Source organism: Mustela nigripes, chromosome 4 (genome assembly GCF_022355385.1).
Source record: "Mustela nigripes isolate SB6536 chromosome 4, MUSNIG.SB6536, whole genome shotgun sequence".
NCBI lineage: Eukaryota > Metazoa > Chordata > Mammalia > Carnivora > Mustelidae > Mustela > Mustela nigripes.
In genome coordinates this window covers 80,430,978-80,456,995 of record NC_081560.1, presented here as the reverse complement: position 1 = coordinate 80,456,995, position 26,018 = coordinate 80,430,978, and the positions used below count along the sequence as shown (strand labels likewise).

General features: G+C 35.6%; 1 protein-coding gene across 2 annotated transcripts in view; it reads right to left on the bottom strand.

Annotated features, from left to right (window-relative positions):
• The window catches only part of CACNA2D1 (calcium voltage-gated channel auxiliary subunit alpha2delta 1), a 501,786-nt gene that overhangs the window by 213,837 nt on the left and 261,931 nt on the right, over positions 1 to 26,018 (bottom strand). For both annotated transcript variants that reach the window (XM_059396947.1, XM_059396946.1), the window contains exon 4: positions 18,194 to 18,253. In XM_059396947.1, coding sequence (XP_059252930.1) covers positions 18,194 to 18,253 — 60 coding nt within the window. The remainder of the gene's footprint in view (positions 1 to 18,193; positions 18,254 to 26,018) is intronic.

Sequence of the window (26,018 nt, the reverse complement as noted above, 5' to 3'; positions counted from 1 at the left end):
TTCCTAACTAGAGCAATCAGACAAGAAAAAGAAATAAAAGGTATCAGAATTAAGAAGGAAAAAGTAAAACTGTCTTTATTTGCAGACAATATGATTTTATATACAGAAAATTCTAACAACTTAACCAGAACACTGCTAGATCCATTTAATGAATCCAGTGAAGTTGCAGGATACAAAATTAATACATAGAAATCAGTAGCATTTCTGTACAACAACAAAAATATTTCTGAAATACAAATACAGATACTGATTCCATTTACAAGAGCATCAAAATAATAAAACATTTAGGAAAAAACTGAACCAAGGAGGTGAGAGATATCTATGCTGAAAACTACAAAATGCTGATGAAAGAAATCAAAGACACAAGTAATAGAAAGATATTCTGTGTCCATGGATTGGAAAATTAATATTCTTAAAATATCAATACTACTAAAAGCCATCTATGGCTTCAATGTAATGGTTTCACCTTTTTGGTTTCAATGTAATCCCTATCAAGATTCCAGCTGCATATTTTATTGATTTTTAAAATTTATTTATTTTAGATCAAGAGAGAGAGAGAGAATGGAAGGAGACAGCAGAGAGAGAAGGAGAGAGAGTCTTAAGCAGACTTACACTGAGCAAAGAGCTCAATATGGGGCTCAATCTTGTGACCCCGAGAATAAAACCTGAGATGAAACCAAGAGTCAGATGCCTAACCAACTGTGCTACTCTGGCGCTACCCAACTGCATTTTTTTAAATGGTGTGTGGGGGGGGGGACTCCTAAAAGTTATAGGGAATCATAATAAAAGACCCCAAACAGCCAAAGAAATTCTGAGAAACAAGAACAAAGCAAAGCACGATGTATCACACAATTCCTGATTTCAAGCTACACTATAAACCCACAGTCATCAAAACGGCATCATATTGGCCTAAAAAAGAAAAGACTAAGAGAACAGAATCAAAACTTCAGAAATAAACCCAAGCATATATTGTCAACTTGTTGTGGAGAACAAAGGTAAAATTAATTAATTAATTAATTAAATTAAACTCTCATGACAAGTACTTGAGACAGGCAGAGTGAAATTTTTCCAGGAACTCAACTACCTCAATGTTAATACTTTGGTAAAGGCAAAAGGCAGCCTTAGCTTGAAATTCATTAGCCCAAACTCCAGGATCTTCTAAGTCTCTTGAACATATGAAAACCCTTTGGGAAATTACCCTTATCTGTACTGCCCGCCCCCAACAGGATATAGGTTAGCAATCATCTTCCAAATATACGGCCCACTGATAAACACCTGAAGGGTCTCATGACTGAGAGCTTAACTAGGCAGTAGTAAATGTTCCCTAACAACTAGCCCCCCTCAAGGTCCTGGAAGGTTTGCTTCCAAATTACTTAGAGACTTGCGCTATCCCTAACCTGCTGCCAGCTTGAAATTATATACAAAGACTTTCCTCACAAAACAAGTGCAGCTCTTTCTGCCCATGCTTCCTGTTCCCATGCTTAAATAAAACCACCTTTTTTGCCCCAAAGACATCTCAAGAATTCTTTTGCTTCCAAATATCAACATTTCAAATACAACTAATATTTGACCAGGAAGCAAAGATACTCAATGGAGAAAAGACAGTCTCTGGACTCATATATCACTCAGAAAAAGTAACTCAAAATGTAATAAAAATTGAAATGTAAGACCTGAAACCATGAATACATGGAAGAAAACATAAGGAACTTCCTTGACATGGGTCTTGGTAATAATTTTTCAGATATGACACCTTAAAGCATAAGCAACAAAACCAAAATTAAATAAATGGGACTACAGCAAAGTAAAACTTTCTTGCACAGCCAAAAACAAATCAAAACAAAAACAAAACATCAACAAAAAGTGAAAAGACAACCTTAGGGATGAGAACAAAATATCTGCAAACCATATATCGGATAAGGGTTAATATCCACAATATATAAAGAATCCATATAACTCAATAGCAAAACAACAACATATTACGTACATGATGACGATAGCTAACACTACTGTACAGTACAGAGGAAAAATTGTTAAGAGTTATCATCACAAAGAGAATTTTTTTCTTTTATCTTTCTTTTATTGTAATTATATGAGAAGATAGCTATTACCTAAACTTATTGTAGTAATCATTTCACAATACATGTAAATCACCATGCCAGATCTGTTAACCTTACACAGTGCTGCATGTCAATTAGTCCTCAATGAAACTGTGAAAAATGAGAATTTCAAAGTAAACCCTAAAAAAATTAGAGAAATTTCTGGGAAGCCTCAGGATTAACATCTACGCTATTAAAATAACAGAAACATTAATATTCTCTGTCAGGTGGTTTCATTTCCTTTTAGCCAAAGAAATAGGCTGCAATCATCTCCAATATATCATTTGGTCATTTTTACTCAGCATAAGGATTATGAGAAAAGAATTTAGCCATTGAAGCATCAAACATACATTTCAGATTTATTACAACTTGGATTCTGTAATCCGTTCTCTCCAGAGTATAACTAATGCTCTTTATTTCAAAACCCCAAAACCCTCAGAACATAAAAACATAAAAATGCTTAAGACTTTCAAATACAAGTGTGGAAATGTAAAATGTATTAGATTTTGCTGATTGTGAGCTGGAAGGTAATGGGATTCCAACATTGATACCAAACTAGGAGTGTAGAAATGCTTTCAGGACATTAACAGGCTAAAACAGCTGTGTGGAAATATACGTGTGCGTGCATTTCTGATCAAAGCAAGAATATAATTTATCAAAATCGATATTTTGATTCTGTACTGCCGTTGTTTATTTAACATTCCACAGTTATGTGTTCTGGAAATCTTTAAAAATATGTTTCCAAAGGGATAAACGGCACACTTGAGAGCAAAATCAATGTCCATGCAGTGTATTGATTATGCAAATGTATTTGTGTTTGATGATGGCAGATTGTTGGACACTTTGCAGATTCCACCTGGAAGCAAGCAGGGGAATAAAGAAAGGCGGGGGAGGGGGGACTAAATTCGACTGTTAATAAAATTTCAATCATATTTCTTTACCCAACATTGAATGCCATCAATTTCTCCAATAATGTAATGTCATTTGTATTTCCTTTACTTAAGCTTGATTCTACTTAAGCGTCCCAACCCAGCCTTCACCTCCTCACTACATACCCACTCACCCTCCCCCAATTAAAACAGAGAACCAAAAAGTCCAGAGGATGAAGGAGAGAGAACAGGGAGACTTCGAGCCTAGAATTCTCCAACCCTCCCCCCAACGTGGGGATGGGGCTCCAGAGGTCAGAGATTCTATAGGGGCTAGGAGGGGAAGTTGAAGGGGCTGGGGATCACTCACGCAGGTCAGGCCCAGGCGGTGGCTCCCAGCCTCACACCATGGGGCTGGGGTGGGAGTGGGGTTCACGCCGGGTGTGGCCTACTCCAAGCCCCCATGCGTGGAAGGCCAGGAACGGACTTTCTGTGAAGGCTTCCATGCATTATTTCAATTAAGTTTCGAAATAACTCTACGCTATTGGTACCAACATCATTCCCATTTTATTGGTGAAGAAACTGGCCAAAAATCACACTGTAAGAAATAATCAAACTCTTTCTGGCACCTAGGTTGGCAATCCTTTTAATTAGAGTATGTCCCTTTTAACTATAATATTTTCTGACTTGTTTAATGGCTCAAAAATAATTTTAGACTTACTCTTAAATGAGAGGACAAAATATTTTATTGAAAGAACTGGAATCAGAAGCACACTCTGAATCAGTGTTTCTCATGTGTAAATGGTACCACCTTTAGGGTGTCTGTTGAAATATCAGACTATTTATTTTCTGCTTTCTAGATCTTTACAGTGGTTTACATTATATTTTACTTCCTTCTTCATGTTTCCTAATAAATTGTTTAAAAGTAGAAATTAAAATATCCACCTGGTATCTAGGGAATAATCAAACATATATTTGCATTGGTGTTGAACATTCCCTATTTTGGCTTGGAAAATGCAATTAATTCTAATACCAGCTAATGTTTTCTTTTTTTTACCTAATAAATGATAGCTATAGAACATAAAAGGAAATAAATTCTAGTAGGAAAAAGAAGTGGCAATCATCACATTGCTACAAGAAAAGCCACGATTTAATTGTTTTTTGTTTTTTTTTTTTTTTTCCCCATACCTTAAGTCTCACTGTCTTCTTGAACGTTTAAACCAGTCTGGAAACATGCCAAGTACAGAACATATTTGGGGAGGCAGTTCAGACTATTCATCTTCGTGGAAACCCCAGACTACCTTGGGATTCTCTCTTTTTAATTCTCCCTCATCATCTTCCATCAAATCGTGAGTTTACCCAGAGATTCAGGAATCCATACAGAGCCATTTTGTGGGAAGGGGAAGGAAGGAAGGAAAACTAACAAAAGACCTGTGATTCTAAAATAAAAATAAGAATTAAGATCATGGCTCTTCAGTCTCAGAGAAATTACAGACTTTTCTTTAAAATAAGGGATGGATAAGGGAGGGTCAGGAAAATCATGCAAGAGAATAAAGGATAGAGGACGTCTAACGATGAGATTATTTATAAACTGGCAAAGGAGCTGCCAGAACTGACAGAAAAGGGGGAGACGCAAAACAGATTATTTAGAGAAGTAAGCGACATGAAAACACGGAAAGCACAGATGCATATGAAAAGACCATCATCCCAGACAGGCTTCAGCAAACCATGCCAAATGAAATGAAAAAAATAAGGATCCTTTAAAAAAAGATTATAATAGAGCAGACACCAGTTATGGAAAACAGAAAAGGTGGTCCAATTTACATTAAGTCATATTCCTGATAAAAAGAGCATTAAAAAAAAAAAAAGGAGGTTAGACAAAAATATTCAAAAAGATGCTGGAAGTATACATCTCTGAAATAAAATTAAAACTTGGATACAATGACAACAAACAATCAACAAGAAGATGTATCATTCCTAGTTCAACCTTAAGACTGAACAATGTATTAGGACCAAGCAAAAAATTCAACTCAATTCAGGATGGGGTCCAGGGATTAGAATCAGACTGGCTTACGACTTCTTTAGAGCCACTACCAGTGAAACAATGCCTCCAAATTTCAGGTTAAAAAAAAAAAAGCCATACTTAGCTCAAGTTTCTTTCAAATCCAAAATGAAATCCCAGAAAGTCTCAATCATGCAAGAACTCAGTAACTGCAGCCTCCAATGGCTCTTCTCTGTCAAACTACCCAACAGTAAAATCCATCCAATCAAATTACAAATTAAAGAAAAACAACGTTATAAAGAAACAAGGTCTGTATGGAAAAGTTACAGTAGAAGTTCTGATGATAGCATTTAAGCCATCACAATACACAACCAGGATTAAACACCGTGGGAATTATGGTTTTTGAGCCTAAATTGTACTGTCAAAGTAATTTTATAAGATTGGGGGATGAATGAGAAAGGTGAGAGAAACACAAACATGTTGATTTATTTTCAGTAGAATGCACTCCCCTGCTACAAGTTTGTAAGTTCTGTTCAAATCCTATAACCATGTGTTGTTTTTTTTTCCTTTCCTGGTATATGTCAGAAAATAATACATGAAAGAAAAGAGATAATAGATAAACTGAACATCATAATGCTCATGAAATATAAACAAGGAATATATCTGGTTGTGGCAATTAAGAGATTTTAGTTTTCCTTTTGTAGTTACTGACATCATTTGGGTTTTTGACGTAATGATCCTGAAATATTTTTACACAAACATTTAAGGTACTATTCTTTTGGAAGGAAAGTGATTCAAGAACCTTGACTACTCACCCTATTGCTGTTTGGGTTTTAAACCCAACTAGATTTTTTTTTTTTGGAACATCCAGTGTCTTATTTTCTATATTCAAATCTATTTACCATTAAGTCCCTTCTAAGCTTTAGCATTGCATTCAGACTCATCATTTTTATTCTTAGAATTAATAGGTCCTCCAGCTAGTGGTTGTCAACCTTTCTTCAGTCTTTTTTTTTTTTAAATATTTCATATATTTATTTGACAGACAGAGAGAGAGAGAGAGAGAGAGATCACAAGTAGGCATAGAGGCAGGCAGAGAGAGGGGGGAAGCAGGTTCCCTGCTGAGCAGAGAGCCCCATGAGGGCTCGATCCCAGGACCCTGAGATCATGACCCGAGCCAAAGGCAGAGGCTTAACCCACTGAGCCACCCAGGCGCCCCAACCTTTCTTCAGTCTTAACACACAGGCCAGATAGATTACACTCCATCAGTCACTGTTCACTAGAGGAGGAGGCTCGGTGTCTTGGCTCCACCCCCATAAGGAAGTCACTGAGAACTCTGCGGGGAGGACATAAGGGAAAACTTTGGGAAGGGGAAGGAAAAAAAAAGCTTCCGGGTGATTCTTTTCAGACCCCCAAGGAGAACTGTCTACACTGTGGTGAAACACTATAACAAAGTAAAACAGTTTTGGCAATGCAGTAATTTCATAATTGGGGGACTCTAATAATTTGACATATAATATATCCCATAGCACACAATACTACAATGCCATGATAACTAATTATCTATAACATTCAGCAATTATGAGCTCTATTTCTCAGACCAATAGACCTTCCAATGGAGCAGAAAAAGGTATTTGTAACTGCTAATTTAAAACTGAATTCACATATAAAACCACATTTTTCTGTGCCATTAATTTTCACTAAAAATAATATTTGGTCTTTTTTTTTTTTAACTTGTTACTTGTGCTGCCTCGATTTTATTGTTGCTGCTATCACACAGGCACATTTTTCATGGGCAGTGTGAGAAAAGCAGCACAATGCTTTCTAAACTCAGGTTTGTGGCACCTACACTACTCTGTTCGGATATTTGGTTATCCTATTGATTTAAAATTTTCAAACTTGTTGGTGTTACTTGATTCTCAAAATGTTTGTGTCAGAAGGATATGCAAAGCTATGTTTTCCACTATCTTATAAAACTGTTGATAAAGCCGCATCATTCTATTTAAATGAGAGTCTAAAATCTTATTGAACTATGTATATAAAACAAATATGTGGGTACCACAGGGCTGTAGACACTTTTACTCATAATTTGATTAACAATTTCAAAATTATTCTGCCAGATTGGAGGGGGTACAAAGATGAGGGTAAAGGAAATGAAGGGAAATAAATAGAAGAATCATATATTTGAAATTGGCAGAATTTATACACAGACTGTATGAAGGCTTATGGCAGAGAAAGAAATTAAGGTTCACTTTTTGATTTTGGCTAAACTAACTGGGAAGAAGGGGACAGCATTTGAGATGGGGAAATCAAGATGATCAGGATACTACGGAAGAGTCACGGAAACAGCAGTTCACCTGAGCATGTTAGTGACATGCAAGCAAGACAACCAAGTGAAGGCAGCAAGTGGTCAGTTAGATAAATGAGCCTAGAGTGCAGAAAAGAGACTTAAGTGGAATTATATTGAAATCCAGTGAAATGGAGGAGGTGTCCTGGGACAAAGTAGGCAGTAAACAGGAGACTGAGAAGGAACAGATAGTGAGAAAAACGGAACACTAGGTTCAGTGGGGTTTCCTGAAAACTAAGAAAAGAAAGTATTTGAAGAAAGGGGAACTAGTAAGTGGTCCATGAAAATGATATAAACAGACCAAGTATGACAATACCCAGAGGATGCCTATTAGACCAGATGACAAGAACATGTGAACTACAAAGAACCATGGATGAAATCCGCAGTTAGACTGGAGCAGGCTGACAAGGGGGACAAAGGGGGAAATGGAGAGATCACGAAGGTCTACATTTCTTCTGAGTTTTGCAGTATAAGTTAGCAAACAAATATGCTGAAGCTAAAAAAGGCGAGACATATATATATCTTAATGATGAGAAGAGACTAGAGCAAGTTTGTATGTTGATGAAAAGGGGAAAAATGTTGACTAATTAGAGAGAGGATAGCATGACAAATAAATCCACTGAAAGGCTGTTTTGGAAAGTCAGAAGATGACAAAAGGCATAAGCTTTGAAGAAGTTGGCAGTTTTGCATGGGTGGTGAGTTGGTCATTCCTACAAATTCCCAAATCATTGTTCTCATATGTATTCAAATCCAGTACTAAAGTCTAGTTACAAAACTTATGAAACTTACAGATGAATATTATCTAGACTTCCTTTCCATTTTTTTTTTTTTAACCTCTCAGGTTTAAATCAGAGAAATCTCAAAACTTTCTTCTGTCTAGAGACTTTTTTTTTTTTTTAATTAAGCTTTTGGGTGCAAAATTCACCCTCAACGTGATCCAAACCGCTGTCTGAGCAGTGTTCCCACATTCTGGACACATAATATCCCTCCAGCTAATCCAGTATGCTAAACCCTTAGTCCCCACCATGGTCAACTATCCCAGCCAGCTCCCAAAGTCAAAATGTACCTACTAGTGGCTGAACTCCATGACCTACATGAACTGCCTATTCCTCAAAATTTGCTTCTTTATTTGAAGCTCCAAATTTCAACCATAGTGTTAAGCCTTTAGGAAGAAAACTCTCTTGGCCAGTTCTTCAATTCGTGAAACACTCTCCTTCCCATAGCAATATGAGCAAAGTTAGTAACACAACCCTAACTCCACTAAATTGAAATTATTCCAGCATCTGATGTAATTCTCAAGATAAAAATTATTTTTGGGAATAACAAGAGTCATTGCTCTGGGGCCCCAGTCCACAAGGATCTACAGTAAATAAATAAATGTATTAGTTCTGTACCCCCTCAAGATACATTCACACTTTTTTTTTTTAATTGCAGAAAGGACTGTACCAGAGTTGTTTTAGGCATCGAGTAAACCAGAACTTCATACAAATATAAATACAAACATCAATGATAAGTAAAGACTTAATCTGGTTACCCTCCATATCCTCACATCACTTCAAAATGCAGGCATTCTACATGAGTACAGTCTTATTACAAAAATGAAATATAAGGTGAACAGAATGTAAGCCAATTGAATAAGTATTTATCCAGTGCCTATTGCAGATGGGCAATGCACATTTTCCTTCTTCAGAAGGTATAATCAGCCATACTTAATCATTAAAAAACAATATGCCAACCTTTTGGAAGAAATAAATCTAGAAGGAGACAGTGCCTCTTCTACTAAAATGATCATTTTTGAAGACCTTCCAAAGTACAAGCATATTTACATAAACCGTCTCATTTAATCTCCAGCAGGTTTTTGGTGACAGAATGTATGTGGCAATAGGTCCTCCACGATGCAGCTGAACTACACGGTAATAAAGGTTAGGGGCTGGAAAATTATCAGGAATCTGTTCTCAGGCACTCATCTGCTGGAAGTCAACCGATTGCTTCCTAAAGGAGAAATGCATAAACAAGACTTCAAAGGGACACTGAGAACTAGAAGGATATAGTAAGAAATAAGTCTTTTCAAAGACTCCTAAAGAAAGGTGTTATGCTCTCACTGAGAGAAGTTTTAAATAAATGATGAATGAACTCTTTTCTTGATCTCCGTGACTCAGGGAATATGAAAACTAGCTTCAGAGCCCTGGTGATTAAAAACCTGAAGGGTCGGGATTTTTGTTGCTGGGTTGTAGGAGTTCTTTATGTATTTTCAAGATTCACCCCTTATCAGATAGATACATGGTCGCAAATATTTTCTCCCATTCTGCAGGTTACCTTTCACTCTATTAATTGTTCCCTTTGCTATGAAGCTTTTTCTACTTTGTGTAGTATCACTTCTTTATTTTTGTGGCCTGTGCTTTTGGTGCTGTATCCATGAAATCATTGCCAAAAACAATGTCATAAAGCTTTTCCTCGATGTTTCAGTCTAGGAGTCTTACAGTTTCAGATCTCATCTTTAAGTCTTTATCTATGGTACGACAAGTGTTGGCAAAGATGTGGAGAAACTGGAATCCTTGCACGTTGTTGCAAAATGGTGCAGCCACCTACACAAGAGGCTATGAAGATAACTCAAAAAAATTGAAAGTAGAAGCACACAGGATCCAGCAATCCCACTTGTGGGTATATATCCAAAAGAATTAAAATCAGCATCTCAAAGATACTAATACCCTCATTTTCACTGCATTCTTATTCACCATAGCTAAGATGTGGAAACAACCCAGAAGTTCATCTACAGAGGAATGGACAACGAAAATGCGGTGTATATAGCACCCACACTATAACTCAGCCTTTAAAAAGTAGGGAATTCAGCAATACAACAACATGGATGGAACTTGAGGACATGATGCTGAGTGAAATAAGCCGGACACAGAAAGACAAATACTGTGTGATTCCACTTACATGAAGTATCTAAAACAGCCAAATTAATAAACTCAAAGGCTGGAATGGTGGTTAAGAGGAGGTCAGGGGAGGGAGAAATGGCAAGTTATTAATCAACAGGCATAACATTCCAGCTAAGCAAGATAAGTAAGCACTGAAAATCTGCTATACGTTGTACCTGTAGTCAGCAATATTGTATTAAATTTTGTTCCAGAGAGTAGCTATCATGTTTCTTCTCACAAAACTTTAAAAATTTGGTATTCGGTTTATGGATGTTTGCATTCACTTTTTCTTTTCAAACTGGTGCAAATATCATTTATCTAGGTTTTTGACAACCCCTCCATGGGTGGAAATAGAGTCATTCTCCCTATTTCTGCATAAGGCACACTCTGCCTTAAGCTCAAGGGCTTTGGAGCCTGCAATGCACCAGGTGACAACCACCTGAGCAGAACCGTATTCTTCCATTGGAGCAATGACAGCAAACAGAAAAAACAACAGCCATGGGAGCTAGCAGATGCCCTCCAGACTAGATGAACAACCATTCACGGACCTCTGGTCAACCCACTTGTGAACACATGGAGAAATCATGAGGTTTCTGGAAAATATCTTCCTTGGTTGAGAGACAGGGCTTACAGGAGCACAGAGAGACAATTACTGAGCAACTAACAAAAATAATTACGCTGGTAGAGAATACAAAACCAGGAGTTTTTAAATAAAGAAGGTGATATTCCAAAGGCTATTACTTTCTAAAAAGTGCACTGCAAGTTAGTGGCAAAGACAAAATTTGAAACGGATTTGCATAATTCCAAACCCAGTGTTCTTTACGCCATGGCGGTGGGCAAATATATTCAGACATAAAACGTGCTGTTCAAATACATTTTTCACTATATCTCCAGTATAACTGACAATAATGTTTAAAGTAAAAACAGGTATCTCAAAACTAGAAGTAAGTAACTTTAAAAATTACATAAAGCCTACTCTGTGTTATGGATTGCCGACTAGACTACAATTTTCTTAGCAATGCATCAGCCATAGTTCTTATCCTTAGGAAGTTTACATTTTAGTGCTGAAAGAAAGGAGAAAAAGGAAAATAATGTAGTGAGTACATTTTGAATAGGAATGCATACTGGGAATGAGGGGACTATATAAAACAGACAACAAATCCAAGACTGTGGGATCAAAACCAAGAGGAAATTGGAGAGATGGGGGAGACTTCTAGGCAGACATCATCAAAAGGTCTGAAGATGAAAGAAAGAAATAATGTGGCAGAGAAACGTCAAGCAGTTCACTGTTTCATGCTTGGAATTTTAGAATGATAACAGCTACTGGGGGATATTGCAATAGAAACTTAGGGAAAGTAAGACGGGGCAGACAAAAGTATGCCATTTATGCTAAATGGAGAGTTACTGAAACTTTTTTAAAAAGGAAATAAAATGGACAGAAGGTTATACAGTAAATTCTTTGCAGACAGCATGATATTTGTAAATTGCAGTGATTCATAACATTTACACATTTTTGTTCTTTTTTTTAATTTCTCTTGTGGCTGAAAAATTAATATAGTAAACCCCATCTTAATGCAAATAAATTGGTGTCCAAAAATTTTAATAAGGTGCAGCTAAAATAATGGAGAAGTTAATGAAATCACTAGGTTGGAAAATTCTCTTGTGACAGCTACAAGTTGGCACCAGCTGTGACAGTAATCAATTCTAACTTCAATGTCAATGAGGATGATTCTGGGTGCTCTAGATGGCTAGCATTTTTAGAACATTGGCACTGATTCCAGGAATCTCCCAATAATTTAGCAATGTTTTTATCACTTCCACGTTAGGATACTAAAGCAGCAGATGGATCTTGAAAAATAGAGAGACCCACAATCCATCTCCCTGTTTCCTAAGTCAGTGATACCTGTCTTTGCAACTTCTCCCTCCCTTCCTGAGATAGGTGTCCAAAAACAAACAAACAAAAAAATTATAGCCCTATTTAAATCTAAGTTTGCAGTATCCTAAAAATACTGTCATGATGTCTTACTTTAGGGTACTGTACTATCATGTACTATCATGTGACCTTAGCTTTAACAGAAATAATAGAAAGTGAACTTAGGGAAGGTTATTATTAAATATTAAAATTATGAAAAATGACGGCACCTGAGTGGATCAGTTAAATGTGTGCCTTCGGCTCAGATCACCATCCCAGGGTCATGGCATCAAACACCATGTCGGGCTCCCTGCTCAGTGGGGAGCCTGCTTCTCCCTCTTCCTCGGCCCCTCTGCCCTTCCCCACTGTTCCTGCTCTTGCTTGATCTGTCACCAATGAATAAATTAAAAATCTTAACAAAAATTATGAAAAATTAAACCAGTGTTATTGTATAGGTAATTAATGTACAAATATTTAGCTTCTATATTTCAATAGAGGGCATGGATTGCATGGAGCACTGGGTGTGGTGTAAAAATAATGATACTGTTATGCTGAAAATAAATAAATGAAAAAAAAAAAAAGAAACAAAAGATAAGGGTTACCCACCTAGAATAACTAACCATTTAAAGTTCATGGTTATGGGGCACCTAGGTGGCTCAGTGGGTTAAAGCCTCTGGCTTCAGCTCAGGTCATGATCCCAGGGTCCTGGGATCAAGCCCTGCATCAGTATCTCTGCTCACTGGGGAGCCTGCTTCGTCCTCTCTCTCTCTCTCTCTCTCTCTCTCTGACTCTCTGCCTACTTGTGATCTCTGTCTGTCAAATAAATAAAATCTTAAAAATAAATAAATAAATAAAGCTCATGGTTATTATTTTCAACTCTGCTATATTATAATGCTCTCACTATGGACATTCATATATATGCATAAACAAAAAGAGTAAGGCATCACAAACATGTCTCTTTCCCATGAAACTGGTTGTCCAGAATCTGGGGAGGAAATCAGTTTTGCTCTATGGCTCCTTTGCATCTATCTTCATAACGAGAACAGATGGACAAGACTCTTAAAAGAAAGTAGTAGCAAAAAAGTGGAAGACATGTAGCAAAAATATATTAAAATATTTTATATTTTTTAACAGGGCAATTCCACCAAAGGAAGGAACTAAACAACAACAACAAAAACACACAGATACAAAAACACACAAAACAAAAACAAAAAATTAATCCACCCAGAGCCCAAAATTATCTTGGTAATCTACCAAATTCTTTCATTTAATTCACTTATTCACTACTATAGCATGCCACTTCCCCACTTTTTATTCCTGACAACAGCTCTACCACATCTAGAACCTATACCAATTTATAACTTAGAACAATGTTGATCTTGATATGATGTAACCAAATAAATATGATATTTTTTACAGTTCACATATTCACAATTGTTTGTGCCTCAATCAACAGAAGAGACGCAGTTCCATGAAATGAATAAGACAGATGAAATAATTAAATACCTACACCCATATCTATTAATTTAACTCCTATAAACAAAAAACTCTTAAAGCAACATTTCAAAAATTCAATTTGAGCAAAATTATTTTTTTAAGACACAAAAATAACGCTAAATTAGGAGAACCAAGTTAGCATGATTGACACTCAATAACATTCAGCTTCACCAGAAAAAATTTTCACCTTCTAATTTAGTTTCTCCGTAGAGCTGAAGCTAAAAAAGGCTCCTCAAATGTTTTATTTACTGGCCAATTTCTAGGCGACTGTACTCAGTCTGCAAAGTAACAAGCTGATGCTAATAAGCCATACATAAAGATCCTACTTATTAAAATACAAATTAGGCACCCCTTATGTTTATACATGTGTAAGTACAATTAATATCGCAGGCTTAGTTGGAAACAAAATTGCTTAAGTTAACCAACCATGGCAAAGTAATCAAATGAGATTTCAAACGCAACTGGAAAAGATCCGTTCGGTAGAAATAACAGCAATTATTGCATGCAGAACAATTAGTTTTCTAAGCTCTCTTTTTTCTCTTCCCACCTGTCCTTAATAATTTGTCCATCATAAGTGACATAAAATGTCACCGTTAACACCCATAATTTGCGTGGAGACCTGAAAGGCAGCTGGTAGATACAGCTTATTTACAAATATTAGTTTGAACTTGTAAATGCATGACCGCATAAATCTTAATCCATTTAGAGTGTATGCCCTTTGTTAGCTCAATTGTACATTCAATTGGGAACTGAGTGGCGTGGAGGGAGACTGTGAATTACAACAGGGGCCTTTTCTGGTTGCCAACATTTTCAGCATTTTAGTGCTCTGCCTTTTGTTCTTGCTGTTCCTGAGATTTCGCTACATTAAAGAATAGGAAATGGTAATCAACATTTTGCCTAAGTAATATGAATGAATTTTGCCTACTGACACTGGAAGGAAGAATCCGACAATTGTATCTTTGGGAAATGTTAACATACCTCTTAGGAAATGATTCCTGCCTTCTAAATCACCCTACTGTTAAATTACTAAAGGGTGGCATTAAAGAATTGTCACAGTGATACAGAGTTAAATATCTTAAAAGACAAAGGGATTATAAAATTTAAAAAGAGGGCCTTAGGGAATAAGGTAGCATCTACCTTCAAATTAAATATTTTTTAGATATTTGGGTAAAGTAGTGATAAAATTTGCAATTATTTTGGGTAGTCTCCTAAAAAGAGGTTTAATGTTGATTATATCTACTTTCTAGACAAAAATTTAAGTTTGATTTGTTTTATGACGTCGAAGGATTTGTTGACTCTTGCTACATAACATGCATTGAAGCATCATCTGGTTCATCAGGCAGAAAAAAAGGAAAAAGTGTGCCTTATTTTTACAATATTTGAGTTTAGACAATCTGCATTCACATTCTCTTCTTTGAACATATAATAACATGATATTTCAAAGGGCTCTTGAAATATGAAGACTGTTGTGAAGACTGAATGTGGCTGGCACGGTATAAGACATAAAGTATCAATTCTCAGTGTGCAAACCGGGACAGTTTTGTGTTCTGTGCACATTGTTCACAATCCTTCCAGAAAGGTACTCAGGAAATGAGTTGACAGAGCTCTAAAGTGGACTAACTTGTTTTCCCTTTAACAATCTCTTTTGATGTCAATCAATATGTTCATAGGTCCTAAATAAATTGTGAAGTAATCTAGGGGGAAATTAAGAACAGAATTTGTCCAAGAATTCTGTTACACGGTGGTCACCATTTGCTAAGAACTCCTAATACTTACTGAGAAAACCATTTACTTTCTATTTAACCACGTAAGATTGAGTAATAGCTTCTGTGTCATGGTGGACCAATGTGTCCTCTTGCATGACTGATCCCAGCAGTGTTACTCGGTGGGGACAGGCACCAAGAGAGCAGAGAACAGGGGTTACAGTTAAAGGTAAACTTTTTCACATTTTGACACCTGAGAAGTCAGAATACATCTTAAAATTGCTAATGCCTCATAACTTAATTGGCTTCTTTTTTTCTTCCTTAGCAATACATAAATGACAGGGTGTCTTACAACTGATGATGGCTCGGATGCCATAAAATACGGTAGAATATGTTAACAGCCAACACAGAGTGAGAGTTTTTACGTCGTGGACAACGGTTGCCCATTACTTCTGCAAGGAGAAATAAATCATTGCCAAAATGTCAATTTAGTGTTAATCATTTGACAATATCAAGGGATTTACAATAAATCTAGAAAAGAAACCCTTAAACCAGAAAACTATAACATAATAATTAAACCAAACAATAGCAATGATACCAATGATATAAATGGCATTACTATATCACTGCTTGCCTCTTTATTCTTTTTTTTTTTTTTTAAGATTTTATTTATTCACTTGACAGACAAGAGATCACAAGTAGGCAGAGAGGCAGGCAGAGAGAGAGGAAGGGAAGCAGGCTCCCCACTGAGCAGGGAGCCTGATGCGGGGCTCGATCCCAGGACCCTGGGATCATGACCTGAGCCAAAGGCAGAGGCTTAACCCACTGAGCCACCCAGGTGCCCCTGCCTCTTTATTCTTGACCACATTATTTCTCCTTAGGAAACTGAAACTGACCTATAATTAATAAATGGCTATTGAGAAATATTACCTAATTCCAAAGAAAAATTTATGAACAGCAGTGGAATATTACAAAAGCTGATCTGTGTGAACTTAATGATTTTTTGAATTCTAAGAATTACTCAAAATTTAAACTAAAACAACATTAATCGTACTAACTCAACACTAAGCAGAATAGAAGGTCGAGCTTTATACCCACTATGTCTTCACATTGCCTTTACAATGCCACTTTCGAGATGGAAGGAAAAGATCAATTTTTATTTAATATTAACTAATTATTTTTATTTAATATTAACTAATCAAAACGATATTTATTTGGACAAATTAGTTTGGCTACTTTTTGTCTATTGGATGTGTGGATAGATACAACAACAAAAAATTCAAGTTTGTGTTCCTTTCATCTAAAAGAAACTAACAATTTGTAAATCCCTTCATTGGATGCACTTACAATTAGCCCTCAATACTCAAACTTATGTTTCTAAGTTAAACACCAATTTTTTTCTCTATAGATTATGGATGAGACCAATTATGTCCGATTATGGGCTAAGCCTGTATCTACATGACACCAACTGTGGCAATATGACCAACTGAGTAAAAGAACCAAACAAACTGACTGTAGTCAAATAGAGTCTCTAGCTGGTAGATTAGATATTTGGCTTAAGAAATATAAATTTTGGGAAAAGACAGTAACAATAAATAACATCAGAGGCATGGAAGACTAACCATTACCATATGTTATAAGTGAATATCATATCATGTAGCATATTTTCCTTTGATATAAAACATAATCATGCTAACACAAAGTAAAAGTGCTAATTCCTAATTGTGTTCTTTAAGGACAACTTTCTTATCCACAATTTTGAGACTTCTGTTTTACAAAACATACAAAACCAATTTAATAACAACCAAGCTGTCACTCATACTCTAATTCTATTTTAAATATCCCCCAAATTAGTTATATGGAACTTTTCTATGATCAGAAACTAGAGAGATTTTTCACTCTAAATGAAATAATTCAAATATGTAAGATAAACATTTCAACAATGAAGGACAAATTTTTTTCACTATGCCCCTGACTGTAAGGAGACTGGCTGATTGACTGATTGACTGGTGAGCTGAAAGGCTGGATACATTAATAGATGTATCAATAGATGTATGGATGCATGCACAGATACAGAAACAGAAGAAAGAAGATGGATGGATAGATAGATGGATGGGTGGATGGATACATAGAGAAAGAAGGAAAGATAGATGATAGATAAGATGGACAGATGGATGGATGGATAGATGGGAGGAAGAATGAAAGGACAGACAGAGGGATGGATGGAGGGACGGACGGATGGAGGGGACAAATAGACAAAATTCATTACGAGGAGAATTTCTGCTATTTGTATAATTAGCTCAATAACTCTTAGTGTACAAGCTTATCAAAAATATATACGGAAAAGCTAGTATCAGAACTTCTAAAAGTAGGCCACAGTGAAAGAAAGATTTATTCTAGCTAAAGTGGAGCAAATTAAATTCTTCAATGTCTAATACATTCATTCTTACTTCAGTCACACTGCCCACCACCAAGGTGATGGTAATATGCACAAAACTTCTTACAAACTCCCAAGTTGTTAAATGCATCTTGTTTTTCAACTGGTGTATCCATCATATCTACAGTGGTGATTCAGATATTATAATGTAATTCTATCTGGATGTAATTAATTTTACAAGTAACTTTGATTATAGGAGAACATTTCAAAAGACTTATTTTAATATGGAACATAAGCAGGAACATTTTGACTAACTTACTGGCCCTGACTACCCAAAAGCAAACTTTTTAGAGAAATAAAATATAGCACAGTTTTGGTCTTAAAACATGAAAGATTCTATCACTAAAAAAATGTCACCCTAATCATAATAGATCAAGCACAAAACGTCACTCAAGTGCTTAAAAAGGGTCCTTACCGCAAAATCCTCTCTCCACTGGTGGGCTGCTTGAACCTTCTCTGCTTCCAAGGCCAAGCGCTGAAAAGGAAACATCGTATCTTAGAATTCAAATGACCACATGCATATATACTTGTGAATACACAAAACACTAAGGTTTTCAAATCAATTATAAGGACAAAAAAAGTAAAAGAAACTCCTTATGCATGAATCATAAATTCCCAATCATTTAGTAATCTAACCTACTAAAGCTGATATATGTGAATTTACTCAAGTAGTATGAATAAACAACTATTCCTGAATAACATGGTTTATTACCTCTGTTGTCATCAGAGGATGTGGACACCGGGAATGCCTGCTTTTAATGACTAATATTTCAGCTTCAGAGAAAGCTTTAATAAGTAGATTATATTCATCTTGATAGAACCCCATTTATTGTTAATACCTTCATAGCATATATTTTTATATACATAAAAAGGAAATGATAGTGAGAGACCAATATGGGCTCAATGCCATCCTAGGCATCTTCTTAACAGCATATTATGGTTTTTGTCTTGTTTTGTTTTGTTTTTTACCAAAAGCCATCAAAATGAGATAATTTTCTTTTTGCTGAAGTACATTTTTATTAGTTCTTCCAGAGATAATCTGTGAGTACCCAACTGTCACAAGCTGCATATAGCCTTATGTCATACTTGCTCTTGTAATTAATGGAGTTCAAAATTTCTAGCCTGACTTTTCCTTTAGCACGTTTAAAACGTTATTCCATCAAGTTCAGTCGGAGATAAAATGTCTGTTGTCAGTCTGCTAATCACGTTTTATAGACAAACTCTATTTTTTTTCTTTCTCTAACAGTTTTCAGATTTTTCTCTTTGTATGTCTCAGAGTTACTATCACGCTGTGTGAGAAGCTTTTACAAGACACAGTGACATTTAGTGATAACACAGATCTGAAACCAGACCGCCTGGATTGAAATACCAACCCTGCCGCATACTAGCTGGGCACACCTGGGAATTTTCTCAGGTGAATAATAGCAAAGTAGGCTCCTGGGTGGCTGAAAGTATTAAGTGAGTGATTTAATGTGCAGTGCTTAGAACAGTGCCTGGTTGACAGTGAGGAACATAGATGTGAGCTATCTAACTTCAATTATTATGATTCATTCCATTTGCACTCCACATCCCTTTGAGAAATGACTCAATGTTAAGTTCAGCAGTAGCCTGCCCCCAAGCACAGCTAGGAGACGACGGCAGAAAGAAGAAGAACAGAACAGTAAATACAGTAAATATAAATATTGAACTCATTCTTAAGAAACAATCAGGCTTAGGTTTTAAAGAAGTATAAATCTTGTAATGGATTACTGGTTCACGTTTTGATCTTCCACTATGAACTACACCTCAGCGAGGGCTCTTCCAAAGGAGTCCAGACTGTACTTGATAACGGAAACATATCTTTATGCCAGTTTTTATATTAGTTACTGATTTGGATGCCCTGTTATGTAATACTATGATCAGTTCACTTGTGAAGCTATTAAGTAGGTATTACTGATGACTATAAAATACTGCCAAATGGGAGATCTACAGTTAGGAATTCCTAAGCTGAATTTAAAAGAAAACTTCTCCAGTGTGCTTAAAATGACAATGGTTTCAGTTTATCAGCCAGTACGCAAACACAGATTAAAAGAAGAGGTAGTAGAGGCACCTGGGTGGCTCCTCTGGTTAAGCACCCAACTCTTGATTTCAGCTCAGGTCATGATCTCAGGCTCGAGAGATCCAGCCCTATGTCAGGCTCCACAATGAGCATAGAGCCTGCTTAAGATTCTCTCGTCTCTCTCTCTCTCTCTCTCTCTCTCTCTCTGCTTGTGTCCCTCTATTGCTGTGTATCTCTCTCTCCCTCTCTCTCTCTCTCTGTGTCAAATAAATAAATAAATAATCTTTAAAACAAACAAACAAAAAAAAACCACAATACTTCTGAAAATTCAAATTCAGTTTGAAAATGTTGCAGAAAGTTAATAAAAATTAGGTAGAAATAGAAGCAACAGTCTCTGTAGGAAAACTTTAGGATGGGAAGATAAAGAAAAGAAAAAATGAGAAAATAAACCAGAAGTCATATTCTTTTTTTGTTTTTAAGATTTTATTTATTTATTAGACAGACAGAGATCACAAGCAGGCAGAGAGGCAGGCAGAGAGAGAGGAGGAAGCAGGCTCCCTGCTGAGCAGAGCGTCTGACATGGGGCTCCATCCCAGGACTCTGAGATCAGGACCTGAGCTGAAGGCAGAGGCTTAACCCACTGAGCCACCCAGGCACCCCCAGAAGGCATCCTCTTGACAAAATTCAGAATACAAGTCTTCATTTTTAACAGGCAATACATGAAGAGCTAAATGTTCATATGTACAGGATGAATAATGAACATTTTGAGAATTTAAACAAAATACTGGGTAAAACTTACATAAGTTAACTAAGTTTTTTGACTAAGAAAGATTAGAACTCTAAAATATCTTTATGTCTTAGAGAGGAATGTTAAGATTTTTCTTTGCACAAAACACAGAAGGAGGTCGCCATTCCCACAGACAAAACACACTAGAGGACATTCTCACCCACAGAGCCATAACATGCTTTTCAGAGCTCCAGCTCTAACTACCGCATTGCTCTCTATGCTGGAGAGCATAAAAAAGTACAACTTAATTGATCTGACCCTGAATCACATGGCTTATGATATGAATATAATCCATGTTTATAAGCTATAATGACAGTAAGTGTCAGTGAATTAGTTCTAGAAAAAAAATTAAAAGGGATGAACAATGGCAAAAGACTTCCAAAAGATAATTCTCCTAGGAGGAGAGACCAAGTCAGCTTTATTTCTTTACTGATATATATTCCCTTATTGATATATGTATATATCAATATAAAATCAATAAAAAACATTAAAAAATATTTTGTAAACACTCATTTTATAAAGGAATGTCATTTATTGCAAGATTCTAAAATGGTTCTAGAAACTTAACAATGTAGTTATGTATAAGAAAAAAAGGTATTTTGAAAGATTTGCTTGAAGCTTAAAAGTTGCTAAATTTTATATCCCCAGCTTAGAAATCTATAAATACATAATCATGAAAATGCACTACTTTGCTCATGCAAAATTTAATGAAATATTTTTCATCTAGTAAATTTCATGATAAAACATAAGACTGAACTTTACACTTACAGAGTGTCTTGAGGACCAATAGCTGATGATGGTGCTCTTTCCTGTGGCAAAAGACCAGCTAGCCACGACTTGTAGAAAACTGACATGTCTTCTGGACACTTCAAGTCCTTAATTAACTTCTATTCTGGTCAAGTGACATTTTATTTTTAAGGCCAATGATCTACAGCTAAATGCCATAGGCAAATTGTGTTAAGACAGATAAAATTCCTACCTAATAAAATGTGAACATTTGCTCAGTATATGACTCAGTATGTAACTACTGTTATGGCCACAGTGCCATCCTGTAACAATAACTTAATTCAGAATAAGGAAAATGTGTTTTTCCTCATTTAATTTATAGTACAGTTTAATCTAGTATCAAACATTAAAACCAGACCAAGTATAGACAGATACAAAAGACTCAACTCAGCATAAATACCTTTGAGAGAAGATAGAAACAATTCTGCTCTTATTAAGATAAGTCAGATAGATTAAATGGCTTTATCATAAATGATACAGCATATGTTATATGAAAATTCCTTGGGTATAGAACAGTAAGTATATATACAATGTTATGGATGTATTACTAATATATACATCCCTACCTACCTATTGGTTTGAGCATTTAAAACAAAAAATCATTTCAAGACTATTTTGAGGACTCATGAGTTTAACAAAATGACTTTAAGCCTTCTGACTCTAAAGCTTATACTCAGACTACAAAACCAAACAAGTCTCCATTTAACCCATTAAAAACATTAACATCACCAGACATTCAGAGAATATATAAAGATATAATAGTACCAAAACCAGAAACACTGGTAGAAAACTATTACAGGCTAATGTAAAATTTCCCAGCAAATTTTTGGAAATTGCTGAAGACAAAAAACAAAACAGCACAAAAAATCATATATCAGCAGAGGAGTGGTCTTTACGTAGGTCTTGTCCTCAGATCCTGAGAGAACACTGCTAATCAAAGAAAAGGCTTTTGATATGCAGTGATCTGTAAGGGAAAAAAAGAAAGAGATGAAGAAGATGAAGAAGAAAAGAAAGAAACAGAAATAGAGAATGGGAGATGTTTATCAGATCAGAGAAAGACCAGCTCCCTTGAAGGCCTATTCATTCTCAGCCTTCACTTTTTGTCATATCCTTATCTCTTTCACTAGCACTGAATTCTGTCAGGTTATGAAAGTCTAATACAAGCAGTATAATTATACAGTGTATACTGAAATAATTCTATCATTCCCTTTTATAATTCCTAAATATGTTTTCTCTTGGAATAGACTATTTTCTAAACCTGCATATTATAAGGTTCCTAGACTGTTCGTTAATTGCAGATGAAAACTAAAAGTTTTTTGAAATATTTAATTATAAAGAATTTTCTTTTAATAGCTTTGAAAGGAAACCTTCAGGTATCATCTGACAGTTCAGTTAGATTCCAATAATGTCGACACTCATGTTAATATCAAGAATGGTTTAGAAATCTCATTCAAAGAAACATCTCCAATTCAAAACAATTTCTTTGGCCGGTCGATGTCAAGATTTTTCTTTCTAAGAAAGAGGTAATCGATGAACACAATAGACTAATCTAAGTAAAATATACAAGTTAATGTAATTAATTTACAAATACTTAACACCCACTAAGAATTAGCCATTTATTGTGTTCTGTCTATCTTGACAATTTTTTAATTACTCTAATGAGTTTTGCTTATCTTCATCAAAAATGTTTTTAACATATTAAAAGAATCAGAATAATCATTTCCATGGTCTAACATTACCTTCTGAAAACAGCAGACCTGGATGAATGAAGAGACTTCTATGTTTGCTCCTACAGGTATACAGGCAATTACATTGAAGGTATAATGTAATGGGCATGAACTTTTCAATCAAACAGATCTGGTTTCCAGATCTGGTGCTGTTATTCACTAACTACAGGATTTTTGGCAATGGACTTAACATTTTTCAGCATTTTAAGAACGATATCTACCTTCATATTTTCTATTTCTAAACTAAATAGCTAGCATATTAGAAACTCAACGAAGTTTGCTTCTTTTTAAATCTTTCAAATGTAACTTCAAAGACTAGACTGGGTTAGAACTATAATCACTGATGACCAATTCAACATGGACATATATGAGTGAAATGAATGGGAACATCTTAACAGTCCCTACATTTTCACTGTATTTTGCCCTAAATAAAATCTCTTGCCTACAGAACCACATGGTGGTCCAAATGCAATTCAGGGGATATAGTGATTTAATATAGTAGACAATAAAATGAGCTCAATTTTAATTTATTTTTGCCATAAACAGAATAAGAAAAAAGAACAGATCATTAATGTTCTGCCTTCTTACCTCATTTCTTGAAATACTAAAAAAAGAGAGTGAGGTATAACTCACTCTACTTGAGTTACAAGTAGTAACTTGTACTTACAAGTAGTAACTCTACTTGAGAGTTACAAATAACTCTACTTGAGTTACTTGAGGTGAAGACCTCAAGTAGACAACATCATACTTTCATATCTAATACAGTGTTCCATTTCAATGGTAAAATAATGTACTTCTCTTTCCAATATCTTTAACCAAATAATGAGAAACAAGATAGTGTTTCTTTTTCACATAAAACAAAGCATAAACAATTTTATTTAAATTGATATAAATACATATGTCTCGCAGGATCTATCAAAGTTCTTGAACAACTTACTATATCCTGATGAACAAAAATATCACTATAAAAATTTTAACATGTAGACAAATTGCTTTATATATACATATATATATATATATATATATATATTTTTTTTTTTTTTTAAGTCACATCTACTAAGCTCTTTGAAAAAGATCTATTGGCTGAAGAAGTCAGGTTGGAAACTGGAATTTAAGATTGAAAAGTTATAAAATTTAAATAGACTAACCAAGGTGAGTTAAATGTGGCACATTTCAACACTTGATAACTGTGATCACTATGTAAATACCCATCCTGCCTGGGAGGAAGACATACAGTAAGGATATATAGTAGTATATATAGATAGATAGAAAGACATATATAGGAGATATATAGTAAGAATTTATTGAACCTAAGTATATTCAATATATACTCAATATATTGAATTTCAATATATTCATATTGAATATATTCAATATATTATATTATATTCAAAACTTTTATTCAATAAATACTTATTAGATACTTGCTGTACTGGAACTGTTATGTGAATAAAAATACAGAACATAGTCCCTACTTTTAAGGTGTTCTTATACACATCCCTAGATCATATATTATAAAACCAGCACAAACACACACAGACACACACATACACACAAACACACACAAATAAATCATGTCATTAGTGTTTGACAGATGTTTTCCTAATGGTTACAAAATACATACTTCATTAATTTTACTTTATGTCACTGGAATTTGTCACACGGAGAACACATTTTTTTAAAGTAGTGCTTTTATAAAAAATGGAAATATCTCAAATAACAGGACAGATTCTAAAAAGAGTGTGTACTTCTGGACATTGACATTTAGCCATGGGTCTTTTTATTTGTTTGATCTTGGGGGGAGATTAAAAATACTGAAAAGCATGGGAAAAAAATAGTCTGAAATCCATTACTCAGAATTCATCTTTATGTTTAGGTTTGCTTTAAAACATTTTATACACAAAACACAATTTTTTTAAAGATTTTATTTATTTGACAGAGAGAGAGATCACAAGTAGGCAGAGGCAGGCAGAGAGAGGAAGGGAAGCAGGCTCCCTGCCAAGCTGAGAGCCTGATGCGGGGCTCGATCCCAGAACCCTGGGATCATGACCTGAGCTGAAAGCAGAGGCTTGACCCACTGAGTCACTCAGGCACCCCCACAAAACACAATATTAAAAGTAACCTTGATGTTCTCTTCATTCACCTCCCCTGACCAATTTCCCTACCCAGAGCAATCTGTATAAGGCATGGATCTGTATCCTTTGGCATTGTTTTTGGCATGTATTTTTTTTTTTTTTTAAGTAGCATAAATGTTATCTGTGGTTGACACCGTGGATTCTTCTTTCTAATTAATAGTTTGCATGCAAGTTGAATGCCAAAGAGAAACTACCTGCTTTAAGGGGGTGGGGGGGATCTGTCTGAGGAGAAACCCATGACCCTTGCAAGTGATGATTAACACTGAAAATAAGAATCAATTAATGTCAATGAGTTTTGACAAATGGTTTTAGAAAGTAAAGATAATGCCTAGAGGGGAGAAGAATGCTCAGGGAAACAAAACCAGAGCTATTTCTAAGACCACTTTTTAGCACCAAACCTCTATGCATCTTCACCATCAGAACATACTTATTCCTTCTTTCCATCAAGGGACCATCATTCCTTCTGCACAGGCGTTACACAAGCGGTTTAAAAGAAGCTAAATCAACACATAACCAAAACTACTTTCCAAAAGACATGTCGATTCCCTCTCACTATGGAGCTATGGGTTACTAAGCCCACGTTGACAAAGATAACCAAAATGCTAGGGTGCCTGGGTGGCTCAGTCGGTTAAGCGTCTGCCTTCAAATCAGTTCATGATCCCAGGGTCCTGGGATCCAGCCTGCATCAGGCTCGATCCCAGGGTCCTGGGATCCAGCCTGCATCAGGCTCGATCCCAGGGTCCTGGGATCCAGCCTGCATCAGGCTC